The following is a 24,228-nucleotide window of genomic DNA, read 5'->3' on the forward strand; positions in this document are numbered from 1 at the left end:
CTTCGTAATGTGAAATGAGTTTCTAAAGTCGTCTCAGACACTTACAGGAGTTCCAGAATTTTATTTCAACCAAATAAATCAATATTAGAAGCTATCATGTTTCACCATCGGTGCCCAGTATCAGTCAACCAACTTTCTACTCTTATCCCAATCTGAATTTTAGATGTTCCCTATCTACTAACAAATTGCGTTTTACCTCAGAAGAGGTAATTTAGAAGGAATAGCTCCTAGCCCCTGACAGAATGAAAGCATAAAAAAGATGCTATTTTTATAGTGCTTTATTCGGGAAATGTCCAGAAAAGCTATCTTATAGCTCTGTAGCTAACAAACTGGGAACAATTTAAAACATTTTTAAAAAATAAATTTCAGATAGAAAGATCTTGAGGAGCTTTAAAAAGTTACATAAGGGTTTACATGAAGCAAACTTTCTCCAGTCTGAGGTGAGGTGCCCACCGGTCCACCTCAGAAACCACAGTTTCGTAACCATAGTTTTACTCACCTGGATAAGTGAGACAGTGCCGTCAGGGTTACTAAAGGTCTGGACTACGGTCTGTGATGGTACAAGATGGGCTATACTGTGTGTGGTTGTGGCCTGTGTTTGTGTTTGCTGATCTTCAAAAGCATACAAAAGGTCCTCCCGCCCATGCTGTTTATAACAGTTTTTAACTATGGTCCGTAGTGCCTGGGTCCATGAAACCTGTCACCAAAAGACCAGAAAAGCACATTTAAAAAGTCACAAAGAATGTTGGTCATTCAGTCCCACTACGGAATAAGCAGCTGCTTATTTAACAAACCAAATCCAACCTATACAGAGTGAGCTCCCTTAGGCCGATTGTGGCACAAAGAAACTCGGCACTAAACGCCAAAGATCTCCCACCGGTTTCCTTCCTGAGCAAAGTCTGGTTTAGGTTTTGGGTTTTATACCCCATCCTAACCTGAGGCCAACTCTTAAACTTCTCACAAAAGACGCTTACTCTTTTGCCAAGAATTTTATGTTGATTCCCAATAAACTTCCAAGCTAACTAAGAAACAAATATGCAGAAAAGGCAAGGGATGACAATTAGTTGAGTTCACCTTTTTAAAAAGTGTCGTTATCAGCCACCTCCGCCAACTTCACATCTAATTCTATTATTTATATTTTTCAACGGTGGTTCTTGCTAACCAGGAATAAAGACATTTCTAAGTCTTTGAAGTAATTAATACTTTTTTGTGAAGTTTCTTCCATTTTTTCCAATCATCTCATAGTATAAAAACTGCTCCAAAAGGCAACTAGGCAGAAGGAAGTGTAAATTCAGGGACCCATCCCACGTCTACAGTGATGATGTGATGAATGGGAAAGGCTGCAAATCAGAGAATGTCAAACTTCTTTTGGGAGATAGGTTCAACTATCACACACATGTTTTTAGGCTTTTTAGCATAGTTGATTCAGAATGGAAAAACAACAGGCTACTCGGGTCTGAGAAACCCTCACCCTCTGCTTTTGCTCTTCTGTGCGGACGTCGCTCCGGACGTTTGCCCACGGGATATCTTCAGGCCACCAGATGGGCTTGCAGCTTTCTTTGCCCCAGCCTGGTTTTCCCCGGCCCGTGGAGTACTTGAGCATCTCTGGAATAAATGCCCGAAGCTGGGCCTAGAAGACAAGAGTGTGGTCATCAGCAGTCATGAAAGACATCTGGGATGTCTTTGTATCTTCCACCAAATTCTAAGATAATAAAACAGAGAGCTTTCCTGGAGGGTCCCAGAGAATTCCAAGATGTGAATGATGAGAACCCATTGTTTTCCACAGGTTACCACAGCTCCATGGGTGACTGAGAATTATACACGTGTGTGTGTGTGTGTGTGTGTGTGTGTGTGTGTGTGTGTGTGTGTGTATGTTGGTAAAGTATACATTAAGCTGTATTTCACAGCCCCTACTTGTCCTTAGAAGATGAATACCTGCCCTGAAGTTTGACTTCTCCCTAAGATACTACTGATGATATTTCCCTCATTTCCCTTCTACAGTTTTCCATGCATTCAAGGTGTCTAACAAAGTCAACATGTTTTCAGTATTGTTCTGGAGTTAGGAACCTGGCAATTAGATAAGGGAAATAAGAGGTGAGGAGCAGGTAGGATCATCATTATTTGTAGGTGATATGACTGTGCGTCTGGAAAACCCCAGAGAATCAAATGAAAAGCTACTATAAACAGCAAGAGAATTCAGGAAGCTGGTTGTTTACAAACAGGAAAATAAATAGGCTCTACTTAAAAAGGGAAAATGACCCTAAAGCTTTTCCTGAAAATTTCTAGTATGCTAGGCCAATGTCTGTGAGTCTGACATACAAATAGAGTCAAGCATATGTCACCTTAAACACATTATGGACTTCATGCAGATTTATTTTACAAACTGAATCCAGACCAAGCAGGTGTTAAACCAGAGACAATGGCCATTCTTTATCTCCTGGCACAGTAACCATATTGAGTGTATATGTTGGAGGAGAAGGGGAGCCTACTTTATGAACATTCTTAATTGTCTACAATGATTTTTGGCAAGAGAAGCAATTAATCAAATTATAACATCCCTCCCCAGACCTACTGCTTTCCTTTTAACCCCTGCAACACTTCAGAGATAAGCAGCATCCTTCAACTAAGGACACACTCACACTGCCTCTATACCTAAAGACCAAAAGGATAAGACAATTTCGGCAATGAGTCAGACCCAAGGACATGGGCTTGCAGGTGTAAAAGAGAGAGAAGGCGGGGGGGGGGGGGGGGGGGGGGAGGGGCAACAGAAATGGAAATACTTAAGTATTAATGAGAGAATGAGTGCAACACCACTTTTATACTGAAGAGCTTATTTAAATATCAGGTGTTCTTATTTGAATAATATTTTACCAGAAGATGATACCAATTCTTATATAATTATCATATCATATAATAATAGGGAATCATGCTTCCCTAATAAACAGAGCTCTGGTTGACGATATTTACACGGTCAATCCTTGTGCCCAGCCTGCCACTTCACCTCCCCGAGTCCGCCTCTCCCAGACAGTCTCCTGCCTACAGGATATGATATAATACACTCCATATATATTTGGCTCTGCGACATCAAGCAGCAGGCTAATAGAAATGTATCCGTTTGCAAACCCAGGCTATCAGCTGGCTCATGAGGTCATCTCTTCAGTTATTTTAAGAAAGTGCATCTCAAAGTCATTTTTCCCTTTATCTTAGTTTCCTGGGAGTGTGTCTTTTTCTAGCCTCAGACACATAGAGAAGGAAAAGGCTTAATCCTCACACACAATATTTGCGTTTCCTCATATAAAAAAAATGGCTTTCGTCCGTCTCTTTTCTTCTAATCCCATGAACGAACATTCTCCAAAAGGAGAGTTCTTTATATGTGTACCTAGCAGAGGCTGGAGATAATGAAATAAGAAGGCTAAATACCTTTAAATTAACAAAAGACGACAGTGTTCAGAAAGAACTCGCTGTCAGAGTCTGCTCAAATCCCGCCTGGAACCTCACGCATTCTCTAATTCTGACTTCCAGCTTCTGATGCCCCACCCGTTCGCACCACAGTCTCCCACACTCCCCAGTCCTGGGTCACCCTGGCACATGGCTGTCTTGCATTTTGGCTCTCTCATATCAGGCTTTCCCCTGGGTTTCAAGGACTCATAGGTTATGGGAAGTGTGGGCAGAGCACCAGCCTACTCGCTTCAAAGCCTCCTCTGCCCTCTCTCCAACCACCTATCTTCTTGAAGTCTTACTCTTGGCCAGGAGAACCCCACCTTCTTTCCCTAGACAGCCAAGCTCAAAATCTCGGTCAGCTTTACCTCTTTCCTTCAAACCCATCTAGCTACTCCACGCAGGTTCAGCTCTTTCTTCTTTGAAGTGCCTGGGCTCTCCACCACTTCTTCTCTAGTCCCACCTTTGTCCCCACTTCCCAGCCCAAGGCTAGTGCATCCTTCCAGATGACCTTCTTGTGTAATTCCACATTCTCCCCTCTCTTCCCATCCCATGTATCCTTAACAGACAGGTTTCCCTAAATGCTGCACAGCTCCAAGGCTCAAAAACTTTCAAATGGCTTCTCACTACTAGCAACTCAACTGGACTCCTCTGTCCAGCTTTGCCACCTGCCACAGCCTGGCCTCCCACCACACTCAGTTTCTGTTAATTGCCAACAAGCAGCCTTGGTCCTCATTAGGTGAGTCTCTGCACTGTCTTATAAACTGAACTCATTTCTGCTTCTATGCCTTCGGATTTGTTCCCCCCATGGGAGCACCTTCTCAAGCTCAAGCTTCAAGCCGACACTTGTTCCCTATTGCCCAGCAAATCCCACATTCTTTGTGAAATAGATCTTGACTACTTCTTGAGTCAGTTTGTTCTCAATCACTCAATAAGAACACAAGCTCTAGACTCAGAGAGTTGGCTCGGAACACTAGCTCGCTCTCTGAATCTTAATTCCCTCAACTGCAAAGCAGTAATGATAATGGCAAGCATATAGGGTCAATTCAAAGGATCACATAGTGGGTATATATACATAGCTGCATTGAATGAATAGCAGTTTTACTATTATTACTTCAGTCATCAGCCCTCTTTTTTTTTTTAAGTTTATTTATTTAATATGAGAGAGAGAGAGTGCCTTGGGAGAGAAAGGATCCCAACAGGCTCATTGTCAGCACAGAGCACGATGTGGGCGTTGAACCCACAAACAGTGAGATCACTACCTGAGCCAAAACCAAGAGTCAGACATCCAACCGACTGAACCACCCAGGCACCCGCCTCTTCAAATTCAATGAAAACACCAATGTTCTGAAATGGTTTTCTAATACTAAACACAGTGATGTACGGAAAGACATTTATCCTTAGTTCTTCAAGGTGGGTATGGTGAAAAAATGCAGAAGAGGCAGAAGAATGAGTTTGTAAGTATCTGTGTAAATATGGTTGAAGAAGAGAAATAAAGAATGCTAGAATAAAAAAGTGACCATCTAGACCAATTCCATGCCTTTAGGAAGGGAGCTATTACTCACATGCCCCAATACATAGATAGTGCAGGTGATTTGTTCTGCGGGATCTTCAAGCATTAAAAATTTTTTTTTTCCTTTTTTAATATTTATTTATTTTTGAAAGACAGAGCACGAGCCAGGGAGGGCCAGAGAGAGAGGGAGACACAGAATCTGAAACAGTCTCCAGGCTCTGAGCTGTCAGCACAGAGCCTGACGTGGGGTTCGAACTCACTAACCATGAGATCATGATCTGAGCTGAAGTCAGACGCTTAACTGACAGAGTCACCCAGGCGACCCTGAGCATTTTTTTTAAAGTGTACAAGCAGATTACTACTGGAAATTATTAGAAAATGGGACTCAGTGTAACCATAATTAGAAGAAAGAGAGAACGAGACCTAGGAAGCCTGTCAAAGATGTTCTATGTGTCAGAAACCTGGACAGGAAATGTTTCAAAGCCCTGGGAAGAAGAGAGTAGGAGAGACAAGCAACACGGTGGAGCGGGCGGGTGCGGGGGGGGGGGGGGGGGGAAGGGGGGGATGGTTATGCCCACAGGCAAAGACTTCCATTAACAGTTAAAAAATGGGACCAGAGGGTGGGTGATGGGTATTGAGGAGGGCACCTTTTGGGATGAGCACTGGGTGTTGTATGGAAACCAATTTGACAATAAATTTCATATATTGAAAAAAATAAAAAAATAAAAAATGGGACCAGAGTGCAATGTAACTGCTGGTGTACAAATTCTGATTCAGAAGCAGATTTTAGATTTTTATTAATTACCAACTATATAAATTTGCCCACATATCAAAACAAGAGGTAAAAAGCACTTTGTACAATAAAAGTTCATTTGTCAAGTCTGTACATTTGGGGGATGAAGACTGTTCTTTGCTTTTAAATGCACAGAAATAATGTGACTTCACTGAAAAAGGCAATTTTCCATCAGACTTTTTTTAAAGTTTATTTATTTATTTTGACAGAGAGAGCACACACACTTGGGGCAGGGGCAGAGAGGGAGGGGGAGACAGAGAATGCCTAGCGGGCTCTGCCCTGTCAGCACAGGGCCCAATGCAGGGCTAGAACTCATGAACCATGAGACCATGACTTGCGCTGAAATCCAGAGTCTGACTCCTAACTGAGACACCCAGGCGCCCCCATCAGGCTGTTTTTATAATGTCCCAAATAAACAGTGCTAAGGCTAAAGGGACTATCAATAAGAGAAAATGAACTGTTCAGTACAGAAAGAGTTAAATGATTTCTTTCCAGAATTCAGCACTGTGTTCTCATTACCAGTTGGATTAATTACTGGTCCTGGAGAGTTTTGGAAACCCAAGCTACTCAATGTGCTTGTTAAGAAAGGTTTGTCTTTAATCCCCAGGGGAGACAATCAATAGGATCAGCAAAGGTAAAGCCTACCATCCCAGGCTGTCCTTTAATTGGACAAGCTTTCCCAGCCTCCCATTCTGATTCAGGATTCTAAATGGATTTAAAGTGCCTAGCTTGGTCAGTGAACTCACCCCAAACCAGCAAAGAGTGGAGAGTACCACTCCTTCCAGGGCACATTCAGCAAAGAAAAAACATACCAAATTCCTGCCAGTGGCAGTCAAAAGTAAAGATTATGTGGAAACCACAGAGGGTTTTTAAAAAGATTCTCTAAAATTCTAAAAAGTTTAATCTATCCAAAATGAAATAATAATCCTTACTATGTTAGAAATTTTCCCCTTATAAATCTGCCGTCCAGCAACACATTACCCTTACACATTCCCAAATGCCTGCCTACTCTTTGCTCAGCTTGTACCCAAGTCTAGGATTTTTGAGGCTCCTGGTGTTTACTTTGATTCAGTTACCAAGAAAAGACCTCGCAAATTAAAATGTTTGCCAACTCCCCCTCTACGCAAAAGAGTATACATAATAAATTTCGAGAAATGCGGCTTCATTATTTTAATTTAAAATCATGACCCTCCAGGTTGACAGACTCAATTATATTCAAATGGATATTTAAAGGGCATTAGAGGGGCGCCTGGGTGGCTCAGTCGGCTAAGCGTCCGACTTCGGCTCAGGTCATGATCTCACGGTCCGTGAGTTCGAGCCCCGCGTCGGGCTCTGTGCTGACAGCTCAGAGCCTGGAGCCTGTTTCAGATTCTGTGTCTTCCTCTCTCTCTGACCTCCCCCATTCATGCTCTGTCTCTGTCTCAAAAGTAAATAAACGTTAAAAAAAAAAAAATTGAAAAAAAAAGAAAACATCTTTCCTTAAAAAAAAAATAAATAAAAAATAAAGGGCATTAGAAAGCAAAAGCAAAGATTTTTTTGCTCACTATCTGGAATTATTTGTACCACTGACCTCTGTTCACAGAGACAGTGGAAGTGGCTTTCCTTGTTAGAAACGCCAGTCCTATATCCCTGTTCCCTAGTAGCACCAGCAGAAACAGCAGCTTCTTTTAATCTCATTTCTCCATAAAACACAGTCCCATAGAAACAGGGGAAGAACAAGTTGGAAGGAAGAAGAAGTTCAGAGAACACAAGTCAATGAACACACTCATTTCAAGACTCTTCTCTCAGGCCAACCCTTCTGCTCTGTCTCCACATCCCATCAACCTACCAAATTGTCTCCCTCACATTCATCAAAATGCTCTTAAAATTCTACCTTCTCTTTGAAGGAGTCTCAGATTGGTCCGTTTCTGCTACCTCATCCCAGCTGTACTCTTTTGTACAAAAAAACTGAAATAACACAGTCCTTTTTTCCATCCACTTTCCCCAATCCAGTCACCTGTCAGAAGCAGAACATCCTTCCTTATAGGCCAATCTATACATTTACATGAACATATGATGGAAGAGCACAGTTTTATGTGATGAAATGAAACACAAACAGTACCATATTGTACATGGTTTACTACAACTCACTTTTCCCCCCTCAACATGCTGTCACAGAGATCTTCTCATGGCAGTGCAACTAGAATAACCTCACTTTTAAAAAGTAGCTGCCTAGCGTCCACGATACAGACTTTGCCCTTTTATTTAACCATTCTCCTGCTGATGAACATTTAGGTTATTTACGGGCCTCGTAAAATGTTTCTTTGTGCACATGTGTATTTCTCTAGTAGCAAAGTGAAATTGCTGCTTAGAAGGTACATGCATTTAACATTTTAATAGACACTGCCAAACTGTCCTCCAAAAAGTTGGCCAATCCCGCTCTCATCAACAGTACACAACAATACCCATTTTTTCACACCATCCTTCACATTTATTACCGAGCTTTCTTATTTTGACTCATCGAATGTGGGGGAAATGGTAATCATTTTAATCTTCATTACTAGTGAGGTTGAGAATCTTTTCATACGTTCACTGATTATCCTCTCTTTTGTGAACTGTTTAGGATGCTTTGCTTATTTTTCAAATCATCTCTTTCTTATTAATCTGAAGGATATATTAATCTGTTCTGGATATTAATACTTTGCCATATAATTTGCAAATATTTTTCGCTAGTCTAGTTGTATCCTGCACATGGAATTTATATGCCTACTCCCTTTTATTAGTATTCCTAATTATACCACTATTCTTTTACTCTACTCAAAATATGCTATGTTCTACTTAAGAATTCGATATATCTATCTATAGATAGATAGATAGATAGATAGATAGATAGATAGATATGTATTTTTTTGGTAATGTTTATTTATCTTTTGAGATAGAGTCAGAGTGAGAACAGGGGAGGAACAGAGAAAGAGGGAGACACAGAATCTGAAGCGGGCTCCAGGCTGAACTGTCAGCACAGAGCCCAACACGGGACTCAAACCCATGAACCATGAGATCATGACCTGAGCCAAAGTCAAACGCTTAACCAACTGAGCTACTCAGGTGCCCCAAGAATTCAATATTTCTGTTACCAATAATTTTGTCATTCTCTTAATTTCATCCTGCCTACCTAACATTTACCAAATGTGTAGTGGCATCGTATACATAAACATTTTTTGATAATTTAGTAGGAAAAGCCTACTCTGCATATAGGTTTTGACATTACAGGAAGGAGAAGCAGTTTGCAAATTATCTACAACAGTGGTTCTCAACGTTGGCTGCACAGTGGAATCGCCTTTAAACACTATACATGCCTGGATCTCACCCCCAAAGATTCTGATTTAATTGGTCTGGAGTATGGCCTAGGTACTAGGATTATAAGTTCTCTGGATGATTCTACTATGTGGTCAAGTTTAAAGACCACTTTACTAAAATAATCCTTTTTGTCATAAAATATACGTAACAAAATTTATCATTTAAATATGTACAATTCAGGGGCATTAAGTACATTCAGAATGCTGTATTATTTGCGGAACTTATTCATCATCCCAAACAGAAACTCTGCATGCACTAAGCACTAACTCCCCAGCCTCTTGATTCTACTTTCTGTCTCTATGAATTTGTCCATTCTAGGTAAGTCATATAAGTGGAATCAACATAATATTTGTCTTTTGTGTCTGGCTTATTTCACATAGCATAATGTTTCCATTCTTTGGGCAGGAGAGACCAAATCTATGCTTTTTCAAAACAATACTCAAAAAACCTAAATGAATGAATATTTTCTAGGTAAAGCATGTCAAACCCTGTGAATAACTTCTTCCTAATGAAGCAGTCACTAGGCTGAATGTTTCTGAAGGCTTTTCCTGAAAACTGGTGAAGAATTACTATCCCATTGCATCATCACTCCAAGGGAATATTAAAGCAACACAGACTGCCCCAGTGAGAGTAAGAGGAGGACAGTAAGTTCAAGTGAGGAAAGGGAAGGGACAAGAGAAAAAGCAGTGGGGTTTTTAAAAGCGTAATTATTATACAATATTTATATTAGTTTCAGGTGTACAACATATTGGTTTGACAATTCTATACATTATGCAATGCTCACCAAAATTACTGTAGTCACCATCTGTTACCATATGATGTTACTGCAACATTATTGACTACATTCCCTATGCCGTTTCATCTCCATGACTTATTTTATGGTTAGAAGTTTGTACCTCCTGATGCCTTGTATCTATTTGCCCATCCCCCTACTCACCTCCCCTCTGTCAACCACCAGTTTGTTCTCCATATTTAAGAGTCTGTTTGTTTTGTTTTTTTTAGATTCCACATAGAAGTGAAATCATAGGGTATTTTTCTTTCTCAGTCTGACTTATTTCACTTAGCGTAATACCCTGTAGGCGCATCCATGTTGTTGCAAAAGGCAAGGTCTCATTCTTTATTATGGCTGAGTAATATTCCATTGTATATATACGTCCTCTTCCTTATCCATTCATCTATGGATGGACACTTGGGCTGCTTCTGGCTATTGTAAATCTGGCTATTGTAAATAATGCTGCAATTAACACAGAGATGCATATATCTCTCTGAATGAATGTTTTTGTTTTCTTTGGGTAAATACCCAGTAGTGGAATTACTGGATCACATGATATTTCTACTTTTTAATTTTTTGAGAAATTCCCATTGTTTTCCACACTGGCTGCAATGTACATTTCCACCAATAGTGCACAAGGTGGTCTGTTTTCTCCACATTCCTACCAACACTTCTTATTTCTTGTCTTTTTGTTGATACTAGCCATTCTGAGAGGTGTGAGGGGATATCTCATTGTGGTTTTGATTTGCATTTCCCTGATGATGAGTGATGTTGAGCATCTTTTCATGTGTCTGTTGGCCACTTATATGTCTTCTTTGGAAAAATGTCTATTTAGGTCCTGTGACCATTTTTTTTTTAATTGGATTCTTTGGGTTTTTTGGTATTGAGTTGTGTAACTTCATTATGTATTTTAGATATTAACCCCTTAACACACACATCATTTGCAAATATCTTCTCACATTCAACAGGCTGCCTTTTTGTTTTGTTGATGATTTCCTTTGCTGGGCAAAGTACTTTTATTCTGGCATAGTCCCAGTAGTTTATTTTTTCTTTGTTTTCCTTGCTTAAAAAGACATATACATAAATATGTTGCTAAGGTGATGTCCAAGAGATTACTGCCTATGTTCTCTTCTACGAGTTTTCTGGTTTCAGGTCTCACATTTAGGTCTTTAATCCATTTTGAGTTTATTTTTGTGTAAGGGTGAAAGAAAGTAGTCCAGTTTCATTCTTTTGCATGTAGCTGTCCAATTTTCCCAGCACCATTTTTCCCATTTTATATTTTCCCCATTTTATATTCTTGCCTCTGTGGTCATAGATTAATTGACCATATAAAGGTGGATTTATCTCTGGGCTCTTTATTCTATTGATCTATGTACCTATTTTTGTGCCAGTACCATACTATTCTGATTACTACAGCTTTGTAGTATATCTTGAAATCTGGGATTGTGATACCTCTAGCTGTGTTCTTCTTACTCAAGACTGCTTTGGCTATTTGGGGTCTTTTGTGGTGCTACAGAAATTTTAGGATTATTTGTTCTAATTTTGTGAAAAAATGCTACTGGAATTTTGATAGGGATTACAGTGAATCTGTAGATTGCTTTGGGCAGTATGGATATTTTAACATTATTAATTAATTCTTCTAATCCATGAGCATAGAATGTCTTTCCATTTGTTTGTGTTCTCTTCAGTTTCTTTCATCAGTGTTTTATACTTTTCAGAGTACACATCTTTTACCTCCTTGGTTAAGTTTATTCCTAAGTATTTTATTCTTTTTGGTGCAATTGTAAATGGACCTGTTTTCTTCATTTCTCTTTCTGCTTTGTTATTAGTGCACAGAAATGCAATAAATTTCTGTATATTAATTTTGTATCCTGCAACTTTACTGAATTCATCTATCAGTTCTAATAGTTTTTTGGTGGAGTATTTAGGGTTTCTATAGGTAGTATCATGTCATCTGCAAATATTAACAGTTTTATACTTCTTCCTTACCAATTTGGATGCCTTTTATTTCTTTTTCTTATCTGAGTGTTGTGGTTAAGACTTCCAGAATTATGCTGAATAAAAGTGGCGAGAGTGGACATCCGTGTCTTCTTCCTGATCTTAGAGAAAAAGCTCTCAGTTTTGTCCCACTCAGTATAATGTTAGCTGTGGGTTGTTTATATATGGGCTTTATCATGTTGAGGTATGTTCCCTCTAAAACCACTTTGTTGACAGTTTTTTATCATGAGTGGATGTTGTATTTTGTCAACTACATTTTCTGCATCTCATGAGATGACCATATGGTTTTTAACCTTTCTTTTGTTAATGTGATGTATCACACTGATTGAATGTCAATATTGAACCACTCTTGCATCCCCAGAATAAATAACATTTGATCATGGGAATGATTTTTTTTTTTTTTTTTTTGTATTGTTGAATTCAAATTGCTAGTTATGTTGTTCAGGACTTTTGCACCTATGTCCATCAGAGCTACTGGCCTGTAGTTTTCTTTTTTGGAGTGTCTTTTTCTGGTTTTGGTATCAGAGCAACACTGGTCTCATAGAATTAATTTGAAAATTTCACTTCCTTCTCTTTTTTTGCAATAGTTTGAAAAGAATAGGTATTAACTCTTAGGTATTAACTCTTCTTTATTTTTTTATTAAAAAATTTTATTTATTTATTTTGAGAGAGAGAGAGAGAGAGACACACACACACACTAGGACAGGGGCAGAGAGACAGTGAGAGAGAATCCCAAGCGGGCTCTGCATTGTCAGTACAGAGCCCGATGCGGGGCTCAAACTCACGAACCCTGAGATCATGACCTGAGCTGAAGTTGGACGCTTAACTGACTGAGCCATTGAGGCAACACTCTTCTTTAATTTTTTTTTAAATTTTGTTTTGAATGTTTATTCATTTTTGAGAGACAGAGAGTGACAGACCGTGAGTGGGGGAGGGGCAGAGAGAGAGGAAGACACTGTATCTGAAGCAGGCTCCAGGCTCTGAGCTGTCAGCACAGAGCCCAATGCAGGGATTGAACTCACAAACCGAGATCATGACCTGAGTCAGTTGACGCTTTACCGATAAGCCACCCAGGCGCCCCAAGAAATCCTTTTAAAACAGTAAATGTTCAGTGTAGATGAGCTGAAATACTCAACCTGAGTGATGATTACAATATAGTTTTATATAAAGAGAGACAGAGAAAGCACTGGCAATATGGACTCAACCATTCATTCCATTTCTGTTACTAGCTTGCTTCATAAACTGCTTCCTCTCTTTATGCCTCAATTTTTCAATATATTGTCACCTGTATTGTCCCACTTCATTGCCGAGCCAAATAAAAATTCCAGATTCACTAACTTTCTGTAGGTGAAAAATGGGTGAGAAATGGTATGTTCAGGTTACTCAAAAGTTAATATAGTTTGTATATAGTTAGTATTAATAATTGGTAATAATATCTTTGTGTGATGCTTTAGTTTTCAAACTACCTTCCCTATAATAGTTTTTCTTCCCCTGACTCCATAAAGTAGGAGGGGATAGATAACTCTCACTTTCCAGATGATCACGGGTAATATTCTGGTTCTACAGTAAACAGATTTATCTCTCTCTAAAGTTATATATACACATAGACACACACACACACAGGCCAAGTTTTGTGTGCATGTTTAAACAAATGAAATTGATTAACTCAATTATACATTCCCTGAAAAAAAAACTAGCCCTTCCCAAAGAAACACAAAATGAAGTGCTAAACAAAGTACTGAATAAAGCACTCGAATTAGAGTACATAAGAAATGTTATTTTACAAGCAGTTAAAACAATTGGAACCCTCTATCCCACAACAATAGAGAGCAAGCCAGCATTTTTAGTGTCTAATATTTCATTGGATAATAAACTTCTAGTCTCGTTTGGGAGCTGTTCTTCTTGCATGTAAACACTAAACATCACTACTATAATTTATTCAACCACATTGTTCCCAGATTTTCCTATTATAAACAATGCCACAAACATACATCTTTGCTCACTTAGAGGGCATGACATGCACGTGTTATGTCTTGATATGCACTACCAACCTGCTTTCTGGAAAGATCGTACCACTGCACATTTCTATTGACAGTGTGTTAAAATGCTCATATTCCCATTCCTTTTCCTTTGGAGGTTTGGCTTCAAATAACACCCTGTTTTTCTGCCAATAATAGTGAAAAATCTTAGGATCAATTACAAAAATGGTAACTGGCTCACATTAAGAACAAGTATCTGAGAAAAAAAAATAATAATAAAAAAAAAGGTTCCAAGGAGAAAACCTGGGAACCAAATATTCAGAAATTCCCATTTAATTAGGAGCTGGAGTTTTCATTGCCCTGCTCACTTGTCACCATCTGTTTGTTTTGTTTTGTTATGTATTATTTTTTAGTCATGATCTGTGATAAGAAGGGAAAAAAAGGAATGTAGGATGATAAAGAAAATGCACGCCCCCAACAAAGTACCAGCTTCCCTTGGATCCATCATTACACAAAGCTCTCCTGAGTGTATATTTCACAAAAATGGAAAACAACACAGTTTCAAATGTTTTACCTCCAGCATGAAAATTAAACTGTTCGTTCTGACTTCTGAGGCCATCAGCCAAGTTTTGTAATTATCAGTGATATTATTGTGGATTTATATTAATCATTTAATATAACCAAAACCTCAGATTATTTCAATCTAACACATCAAATGTGACAAAGAAGAAAAAAATGCCCATCACAGGAGAGGACATAGTGCCTCACATACCTAACACAGTATTCTTTTTTTTTTAAAGTTTATTTATTTTGAGGGAGAGAACACATGCGTGCATGCAAGCGGGGTGGGCAGGGGGTGGGGCAGAGAGAGAAGGAGAGAATCCCAAGCAGGCTCTATGCTGTCAGGGCAGAGCCCGACGTGGGGCTCCATCTTACAAACCATGACACCAGGACCTGGGCCGAAATCAAGATTTGGACGCTTAACTGACTGAGATACCCAGGTGCCTCCTGACATAGTATTCTTAAGCAGAAGCTTAGTCAGTTTTACATATACTTTATATGTGAGACACAGAGTAGATTCTTTTCTTTTTAATGTTTATTTATTTATTTTGAGAGAGAGAGCAAGCAGGGGAGGGTCAGAGAGAGGGGGAGAGAGAAAATCCCCCCAAAGCTCTGCTCTGTCAGCAAAGAGCCTGACACAGGGCTTAATCTCACAGTCTGTGAGATCATGGCCTGAGCCAATATCAAGAGTCAGATGCTTAACTGACTGAGCCACCCAGGTGCCCCCAGAGTAGACTCTTTATATCAATCAGGTAAAAAAAAAAATTCACCTTATGTTTTCTTTCATTACTCAGAATGGTCCTAAGGACAAAATAGCAGGTATGAAGTGACAGGAAAAAAGTTTAGATAATGCTTTCCTTTTTGAACCATTATCTAGATAGTCTCCAAATGTCTGCAGAAAGACCTATGAATCCAAAAAGCAAAAGATCACAATTTAGCTTTACAGAATGTTGTACTGCTTTAGACTAAGTTGCAGGTTCAGACTCAGCAAGAAAAGAAGTGCCACCTCCCAAGTAGCAGCATCGATGTCTGCAGCCAGTGAACACCCCGCTCGGAAGACTTGCAATCCGGGTACCTACCACATGGGATTCGTTTTACTCTGACCCTTAGGTCATTTACTGAACAAATACTATTATTTAGAATTTAGATGTTATCTAGGTGCTGCGAGCTGCAGTGGACAGCAGTGAAGGATAGAAAGTAAATCCCGGCTCTGAAATTCTAGCTGGAAAGACGGACTGCAGACAAATATAAATGCTGACGAATAAGATAGCTCCAGGGTAATCAGTGTTATAAAGACATAAAATATGGGATGCATTAGGGAGTGACTTGGTAGCAAAGAGAAAGCTCCATTAGATGGCATAATCAAGAAAGGCTTGTTTCAGGAGGTGATGTCTGAGCCAGACTTTGAATAAGGTAAGGTTAAGCAGGCAATGATGTGGGAAAACAGTGTTTCAGGCAGAGGAAACAGCAAAAGTGAAGGACTGGCCTGGAGCGTTTGAGAAAAAAAGGCCAGTGTGGCCAGAGCACAGTGACTGAGAGGGAAAATGAAGAATGAAGTTGGAAGAGGCTGGATTCTCAGATTATACAGGGCCTCAGAGGCCACAGCAGAGTCTGAATTTGATTCTAGGAATAGTGGGAAGCCATTAAGGAGCTTAAACAAGAGAGTGATGAGAGCCGATTTAAGTTTTTAAAAAAATCTCTGGTGGCTCTGTGAAGTACAGACAGCAGCCGAGCAGGAACAGCAACCAGGAGAGCGACAGAACTGATGAGCTGAAATAGTCTCCATGGGAGAGATACTCGGTTTGGGTGAGGGTGGTAATGGCAACTAAGAAGAACAGGCAGATTTAGGGGACATCTCAGAGCTGAACTGACATGACTTGCTAATGACTCACGTTGCAAGCGAGGGCAAAACAGGGAAACGAAGGGTTGCTCCTATGCCAGCACTTGAGCAACCAGACAGATGGTGGTGCTGTTAACTGATGGGGTCGGGGGGGGGGGGGCAGTGATAGGGGGAACTGAGGGTTGGGCGATGAAAGGTCCTGTCTGGGGCACACTGGGCACTGGAGATCAAACAGGGGTATAAGCCGGGCTATAAACAGCATATAGACATAAAGCCCACAGGACAGGATGAGACCACTTGGAAAGAAACTAAAGATACGGACATGCCAATATCGATCAGGCGAGAACAGGAAGAAGAGTCAGCAGAAGAGCTGAGCGGGAGCACCGTGAGGTAGGAGGGTATTCAGGAGAGTATGGGGTCAGAAACAGAGAACATTTTAAGAAGGAAGGAATAATCAACTGTGTTAAATGTTGCTGGAAGACACTGAATAAGATAAGGAAAGAAAACTCACAACTGGATTTAGCAAGAGAGGAGAATATTAATAAAGAAATACGGTGGGAAAATGTCACAAAAGGGCATCTGATCTTGATCAAGCTATCACTTTCAAAGCTAAGATATGTAAAACAGACCATCTCAGCAAAATTCCTGAGGTATGCTGATTTATCAGGCTAAGTCCATTTTGACTTCCCTTGTCAAAGAAAGAGGAGAGAACAATGACTCAGGAGGGTGTCCTTCTGAGTTTTCCATACTTATTCCCCAGAGAGGGGAGCCTTGGTGACAGCATGGCGGTATTCAGATTTACATGGAAAGAGGAGCAGCTCAGCCCCAAAGAATAACAGTTTATCTGCCTGCTTGATGGTGATTCATCAAAGTCCTAACAGTCACCTGTCCAAACCAACTCCAAGCCAAGTTTCTTTAATCTAATGGCCCAAGTGAAAGAAAAGAGCTGTCAACCAAGGAGGAGACCATGTCCATGTTCTCTGGGTGGGAGCATTCTTCCAACACTACATTCTCTTCCCCAAGGCTGTCACCGCCTCACTGTCAGACTCCAGCCTGCGTCTCTCTCTGCTGGTGTCACCGAGCACAAAACTGAGAAATGAGATCTGAGGCCCGCCCACACCTGGGCCACTCGCCTTTCTGTCTCCTCCTCACGGCCCGCCCCTTACCTGGGTCATTTTGTCCACAGAGACTGGAATTCCGTCGATGGTGAGAGGGGGCAGCTCCGAGTTAACCTCCTGTGGTGCAGGGGCGTGTTCCGCCAGGGCAGACTCCAGGTCTTCCAGGATCATGCTCTTGTACTTACGCACCTGCAGGGAATTAAGGGCAGAAATAAACAAGATGCCCGACAGCCAGGGAGGGTTGGTGCCAAGCAACTGGAAGGTGGGTAGGGCCGCCCCCCTCAACCACAGCAGAGTCCTAAGCACAAACACTTCTACAACTAGCAGATAAAAATACCCGATGGCCCCAAAGACATCACACCGTACAGAGTTCAGTGAAAAGATGATGAAACTACAGGTAATAACAGCAGAAAGGAGCCAGTGGGAAGTTTTACAGAAACACTGCTTCTCAGTTAAAATCACGTTTTCTCCATCAACACTGGCACCATCACCTGTTGCAGATCTAATAGGAATGGAATTCTTTATTCTGTGTTGCCCAGGCCCTCTGATAAAACCTAGCTGTGGCAGTTCATCACCAAAATCACTTCCAAGATCATCAAGGACTTGCATCTCTAAAACTCTAAGCAACCTATCTGAAACTGCTGCTACCTTCCTGCAAGGCCAGACTACCCAACAGGTGATTCAGTGCTTGAGAGGCTGGGCTGAAAGCGTCTGAGATAAAAACAAGAAGCATATACTGTAGTTGTATGTCAAAGGTGCCACTGTCACTATAAGGCTCAGGGCCAAAAGAGAGCCCTGCAGGTCATGCCTTCCTCGTTTCTGGTAGTCCCTGGTGACAGAGGTCAACTTCAAATCCACAATGTCTCTGTAGCTCAGACATGTGGGTCTGAACCAGATGTCATTGTTCTGACTCCTTTCCTTCTGCTACCAGTGAAAGGTCTCTCCAAAGACAGAGAACTTAACAGCAGCACATTTGTACATACACACATTCTTCCATGATGGGCACAAATAGTAGGCAGACACAGGACCCCACAACCACCAATAACGGGCGCATTCACTTACAAGGACACTGGGCGGGGGGGGGGGGGGGGGGGGATAAGGACACCTTCGTGGATAACACGAAAGCCAGGGAATTTTGGAAATGTGACAAGGTGAGGCAGGAAATTAACTTGTTTTCAGGGCTCACGCCATTATCTTAGGAAATAAGGGAAGAGAAAATGAGGTATCCCAGAAGTTAGGATAATGTTTGAGTCCTGGGTTTTCTATTCCAGACTGGACTCTCAATCAGGACAAGTTTCCTTGTAAGTATCTCATTACGAGGGCTAAAAAAAAAGAAAGATTCTCATACTCCACCTCAAGCCTGTGGAAAACTAAAAATCATCATTGGCTATGAAGTACAACTTTGGCAGTTACAGAACCTTCCAAATAGGTCAACAATGAAGGGGATGACAGAAAAATTGTATAAAGGCGTAGAATCGTTATCATCCTAGAGATTCAGTTTTATCCTGGTTTCTAACAAAAAAAGAAAGCTTGAAAAATCATTGCCAACACGTATTTATTATAACAAAAGCAGCTGGTGTTGCCATGCCCACTTAAGGATTTATATGTTCTGCTTTCTAGGTTTCTGTATCTGATGTAGAGCGTTTACACTACCAGCCCACAGAAAAACTCAATCTTATTAGCCTAAGTTCTGGTCTTTGAACTTTAATGTATTAGGTTAAATCATTATATTAGTATGCAGGTCCATAGTAAGGATATATATAAATATATTTATTTATAAAAATAAATTTCACTGTGCTGGAAATACCTGGCATTCAAAGACAGGAAATCATTAGATTATTACTATTACATTATTAGCTAGTTTCAAACAATTTTGGTCATTTTTATGGGTCAGTAAAATTCTAGGAATTTATAACCAGGCATTTTGCTAAACTTATCAGTGCCATATAACTCCTTAAAAATATCTTGAGTATCAAAAAAAAAAAAAAATTGTTGGTAGAGCATTCCTCCAAGTAATTTACAACAAAACTTCAGCTGTGACCACAGTATTTTTAAGGTTGCTCAGTAAAGTTTCCCAGAATTATCAAGCTAGTGCTTTAATTCTATCACCTCTGAAATGTGTATTTTTTCTCATATTTAAATGTCCTCTGAAATTGGGATACCTCTTTTTTAAAATTGTTGAGATAGACAGAGTGTGAGCAGGCAAGGGGCAGAAAGGGGAAGACAGAATCCGAAGCAGGCTCTAGGCTCTGAGCTGTCAACACAGAGCCTGACATGGGGCTTGAACCCATGAACCACGAGATCATGAACTGAGCCCAAGTCGGACGCTTAATCAACTGAGCCGCCCAGGTATCCCTGAAATTGGGATACATCTTAAAACTGCTGTGGATGAGGCAACCTGGGGCACAGTTGTCACTTCCTGCACATATGAACATGGCTGTTATCCCTGGGAGCAATGCAATCCCTTGCCTTTTCAATCAACAAACCATTGAGCAACATTTGAGAAAGAATGTGAGTCTTGGTTATAGTTGGATAATCTCCCCAGTGATATTTCTGGTAAGATCAAGAAGCCCCAGCATCAAACTTGTTGCAGCTTGGAGACAACAGCAGAGCACTTTCTTTTTCTTTTCTTTTTTTTTTCAGAGCACTTTCTAAAGACATGCAGCACCACCCATATGCTCTTGATGGCACCGAGGACAATATCACATGAAATGTCACAGCCAATGATGTCTTTGAAACAAGAAGTCATTCAGAAGCACTGAGCTGTGAAAGTGAGGACGTTTTAGGAGTATCAATTTATTTCACTTTCATTTTCCTTTTTATGTATTACATAAAAATGCAATGTGATTAAAATCTATGTCTAAATAAGCTTGAAAAAGTTCTTTCAATAAACATAAAATAAAAATTCTAAGTGATAAGCACTGTGCCAGAGTTTGTCAATGTTTTTTCTTTCTTCATGGTAAATAAATAATGGTGCATCTTATAACTGCTGATGTCATAGATATGATGAAATAGAGGTTTGTTTTTCCAACTTCTATCCTCTATTTCAAAAACCATAGCTTAAGCCTTTATTACTTCATACCAATGTCACTGTCAACTAACTGGTTTTACAAAGTTAAAAACCACTTAAAAACAAAATCAGCTGGTCTGTCTACCAATCTCTCTTCCCCCAATTCATCCTATTGACCAATGACATTTAAAATATCTGAGCCCAGGGTGCCTGGCTGGCTCAGTTAGTAGAGCATGTGACTCTTGATCTCAGGGTTGTGAGTTCAAACTTATGTTGGGTATAGAGATTCCTTTAAAAAAAAAAAAAAGTATTAAAAAAAAATCTCAGCCCCTTTGGGACTATATGAAAATAAGTAAGTTTCTGAAACACTGAATATGATTTACTGATCACTTACCAGGTGCCAAGCACTGCATATATTATCTCAATTAATCTTCACACAATTCTATAAGGAAAATTGTAGTATACCCATTGTACAGCTAAGAAAAACAAGGCTTAATGAACTTAAGTAACTTCCCCAAATCATATAGCTAGTATAACAGTAATATACGTATAAACCAAACTAATTTTTATCTAGCTCCAAAGCCTGTATGTTCAGCCACTTAGCTATCATTTCTTTTTTTCTCAAAACCATCTCTACAGCTCCCCACTTCTCACAGGATGAAGGCCAAACTCTCAGTCCAGCATTTCAACCTTTCTAATCATTCCCTACTTTTCCACTGGGGCCACCAGATAACAGTTGTGCCTGCCCAGTTCTGTAGACTATGGGGACGGCACCCTCTTAGTTGGCCAGTTTCCTCACTAACTTTTGCATCTAGCAAGTTCTTTTCTACCTCTGGGTCTTTAATTCTGCTTCCTATCCAAACATTATCCATCTTTCAAGGCCCAACCCCATTTCCACTTCTTTTAAGAAAAATCCCCAAGTGTTCTACCCATAATTCTCTTACTCCTTTTTAAATTCCTACAAACTCAAATGGTCACTTAGATTGTTATATATACTGTATACAACTAGTGTGTGACATCACTGAGCACAGGGACTGGGTCTTTTATTTAACATATACTATGAAACAGTTGACATACTCAGACATGTGCAGAAGATATATTAACAAACATTCTCATAACTGCCAGAGATGGAAAGCGTTTAGGGTGTTTACAAGAGCCATTAGAGTTCTGGGCACAGAATGTGCTTGTTGAGGATTTAGGAACTGGCTGCTACAAACATAATATCAACAGGCCTTTAGTCTGGTTGAAAAAACAGTCCCCGACAAAAATACCATAGTTCTGTATACCTGAAGCTTTTCTGGAGAAAAGACAAGTCTTCAGGAAGGTCCCATGGAAGATTAAAAAATTTTTTTGTTTATCTATGAGCTCCTCTAAAATGAAAAATATATTGCCATCTCAGGTAAACAAAAAGATGCCCCAGTGCAGAGCTGCCCTCAGACCCGTGATCCTGAAGCACACCTGGCGTGGAGCCAGGCCAGACTCTGGCCCATGAAGTTATGTTGGCTTCACCCTGTTCTCTCTCCAGCCCCAATGTTAGCCTCTTTCCTCCCCCACCTCAGTCCAGATTCCTAATTTTCCCCTCGCCCCCGGATCCCTAGTTTTGGACCTTGAAACCTCAAAGGACTTGGATGGAATTCTTATCTCCTCCTACTTTGTACCTAACATTGTTAGTTATTTGTTAAGTACGTAGATAAATGAAGACTTTTTACTTTACTTTTTTTTTACTTTACTATTTTTAAACATTTTAATTCCAGTAAACATATAGTGTTATACTAGTTTCAGGCGTACAATATAGTGATTCACCAATTCTACACATTACTCAGTGCTCATCATGGTAAGTGTACTCTTAATGCCCTTACCTGCTTCGCCCATCCACTCCACCCCCCTCTGGTAATCATCCGTTTGTTCTCTAAAGTTAAGAGTCTGCTTTTTGGTTTCTCTCTTTTTTTTCTTTGTTCATTTGTTTTGCTTCTTAAATTCCACATATGAGTGAAACTATAAGGTATTTTTACTTTACTATTTTTTAAATATGCTTCCACATTTCCTAACTCAAAGCTATTTTTAAAAACCTATACAAAAAAGTGAATGACTTAGAACAAGAAATCATGACCAACTCCAGGGCTCACCCATCTACTGGGAAAGAGGAATTAAAGACAGAAGAATGATTTCAAAGAAGCTGGTGACAACCGCAGAGCTACCTCTTGCCTCTGTGACTATGACTAATTTCTGTACCTGTAGAACTGGTTAGTCATAGCCAGTGTGTCCCCATCTAACTGCTATGGATTATTTTTTTAAAAATTTTTTTAATGTTTATTTATTTTTGAAGGAAAGAGAGACAGTGTGGGCGGGGGGTGGGGGGGGGATGGGCAGAGAGAGATTGGGAGACACAGAATCTGAAGCAGGCTCCAGGCTCTGAGCTGTCAGCACAGAGCCTGACGCAGGGCTCGAACCCACAAGCCATGAGATCATGACCTGAGCCGAAGTCAGATAGATGCTCAACTGACTGAGCCACTCAGGCACCCCACTGCTATGGATTATTAACTCTGAGAAAAGAGCTACATCTCCAGAGACTCTTGAAGTTCTTCTAAAAATGGATAGAAATTCTCTCTCTGTTCCTCAACAAAATATTTCTAGGCCTATTCCTACTACACCTATAAAAGTATGGGATATGGCAGTAAGCCAAGAGAATGCCCTCAGGGCACAGCAACTTAAAAAATCTACCATTTGCCAATGCTTCTCATGCCAGCTCTCTCTAAACATATATGGGGATGATAATCAACTTTAATTAATTTCTACTGCTCCCCAGTGAGGTAGGTATTATCTTACATGAGGACACTGAGCAACATATAGGAAAAATCCATGTGCGGAACTATACAAAAAAATCAAAGCTTAAAAACAGACTTCACAAATGTGGAGTTATAGTTATATATGCCCACTCTAGCTTAATACCAACCCATTGGCAAAACTGGATGAGCTTGTCTAAATGTTAATAAGGCTATGTTTTACTATGGGAGCCACACCTTCACTTGAGAAGGATATCAAAAAGGGTCAAAACACTCAATGGAGCTGCTCTGGAGGTCTTTTAACTTGTTTTTTGTTTTAAAAAGCTGAGGCTTAAGAAGACAAAGGTTTTAAACTGCAGAGAACATTAGATCTGAAAGTCTAGATCCCAAGCGACGTAGAGAAGCCTTGAGCTTCTGGATAGGGAAATCTCGTTCTACATCATAGTCGAAGGCTCTTTCTGAGAGTTTAGCTGGTTTTATTTCACTATCCCACATTACAAGTATAGACATGGCATATGTGACTTCTGAACCCGGCAGCTCCCCCATCCAGCCAGCCATCAAACAAATATTTATTATTCATCTCCTGTATGTGAGGCACTGTGCTAAGGAAGGGCTGTGGACAAAATGGAAAGCAAAATCAGTCACAGTGTCCCATTATTGTGTATATTCCTGTCTAGTGGAGAGGACAAACAAAAAATAATCACAAAAATAAATGTACAATTACAAGCCAGGAAAAGTACTATAAAGAAGGACACAAGCTAACTTTGTAGGTCTTTACTTCCCAAGGTCTCAATTGAGATCCAACGTAGGATTAGAGCCTAGAAACCAAATCTGCATTGCTGAGTGCTGCCGAATGTTTAAGACGCTTTTTTTCATGCAACAGACATTACCGAGCAACTACTCGTGGCAGGGGGAATGTGCGGCACTGGGAGTACAATGGAGAACAAAGTAGATCCAGCCCCTCCTGTCTTGGGGTTCACAATCTAGCTGGGGACAGACAGTGATCAAATAATCACACAAATATGAGTGCATCTGTAGGACGTAGGCGGAGGTGCGGTGAGAGCCTTGGCTAGAATGAGGGGCTGTG

At 40.2% G+C, this 24,228-nt stretch overlaps 1 protein-coding gene across 6 annotated transcripts in view; it reads right to left on the reverse strand.

The window, feature by feature from the left end:
* The window catches only part of NRF1 (nuclear respiratory factor 1), a 143,698-nt gene that overhangs the window by 47,262 nt on the left and 72,208 nt on the right, over nucleotides 1-24,228 (reverse strand). For all 6 annotated transcript variants that reach the window (XM_027075459.2, XM_027075458.2, XM_027075461.2 and 3 more), the window contains exons 5-7: nucleotides 17,397-17,537; nucleotides 1,472-1,630; nucleotides 500-697 (exon numbers count right to left, since the gene is read on the reverse strand). In XM_027075459.2, the coding sequence (XP_026931260.1) occupies nucleotides 500-697; nucleotides 1,472-1,630; nucleotides 17,397-17,537 (498 nt within the window). The remainder of the gene's footprint in view (nucleotides 1-499; nucleotides 698-1,471; nucleotides 1,631-17,396; nucleotides 17,538-24,228) is intronic.

This window comes from Acinonyx jubatus, chromosome A2 (genome assembly GCF_027475565.1).
Source record: "Acinonyx jubatus isolate Ajub_Pintada_27869175 chromosome A2, VMU_Ajub_asm_v1.0, whole genome shotgun sequence".
NCBI classification, from domain to species: domain Eukaryota; kingdom Metazoa; phylum Chordata; class Mammalia; order Carnivora; family Felidae; genus Acinonyx; species Acinonyx jubatus.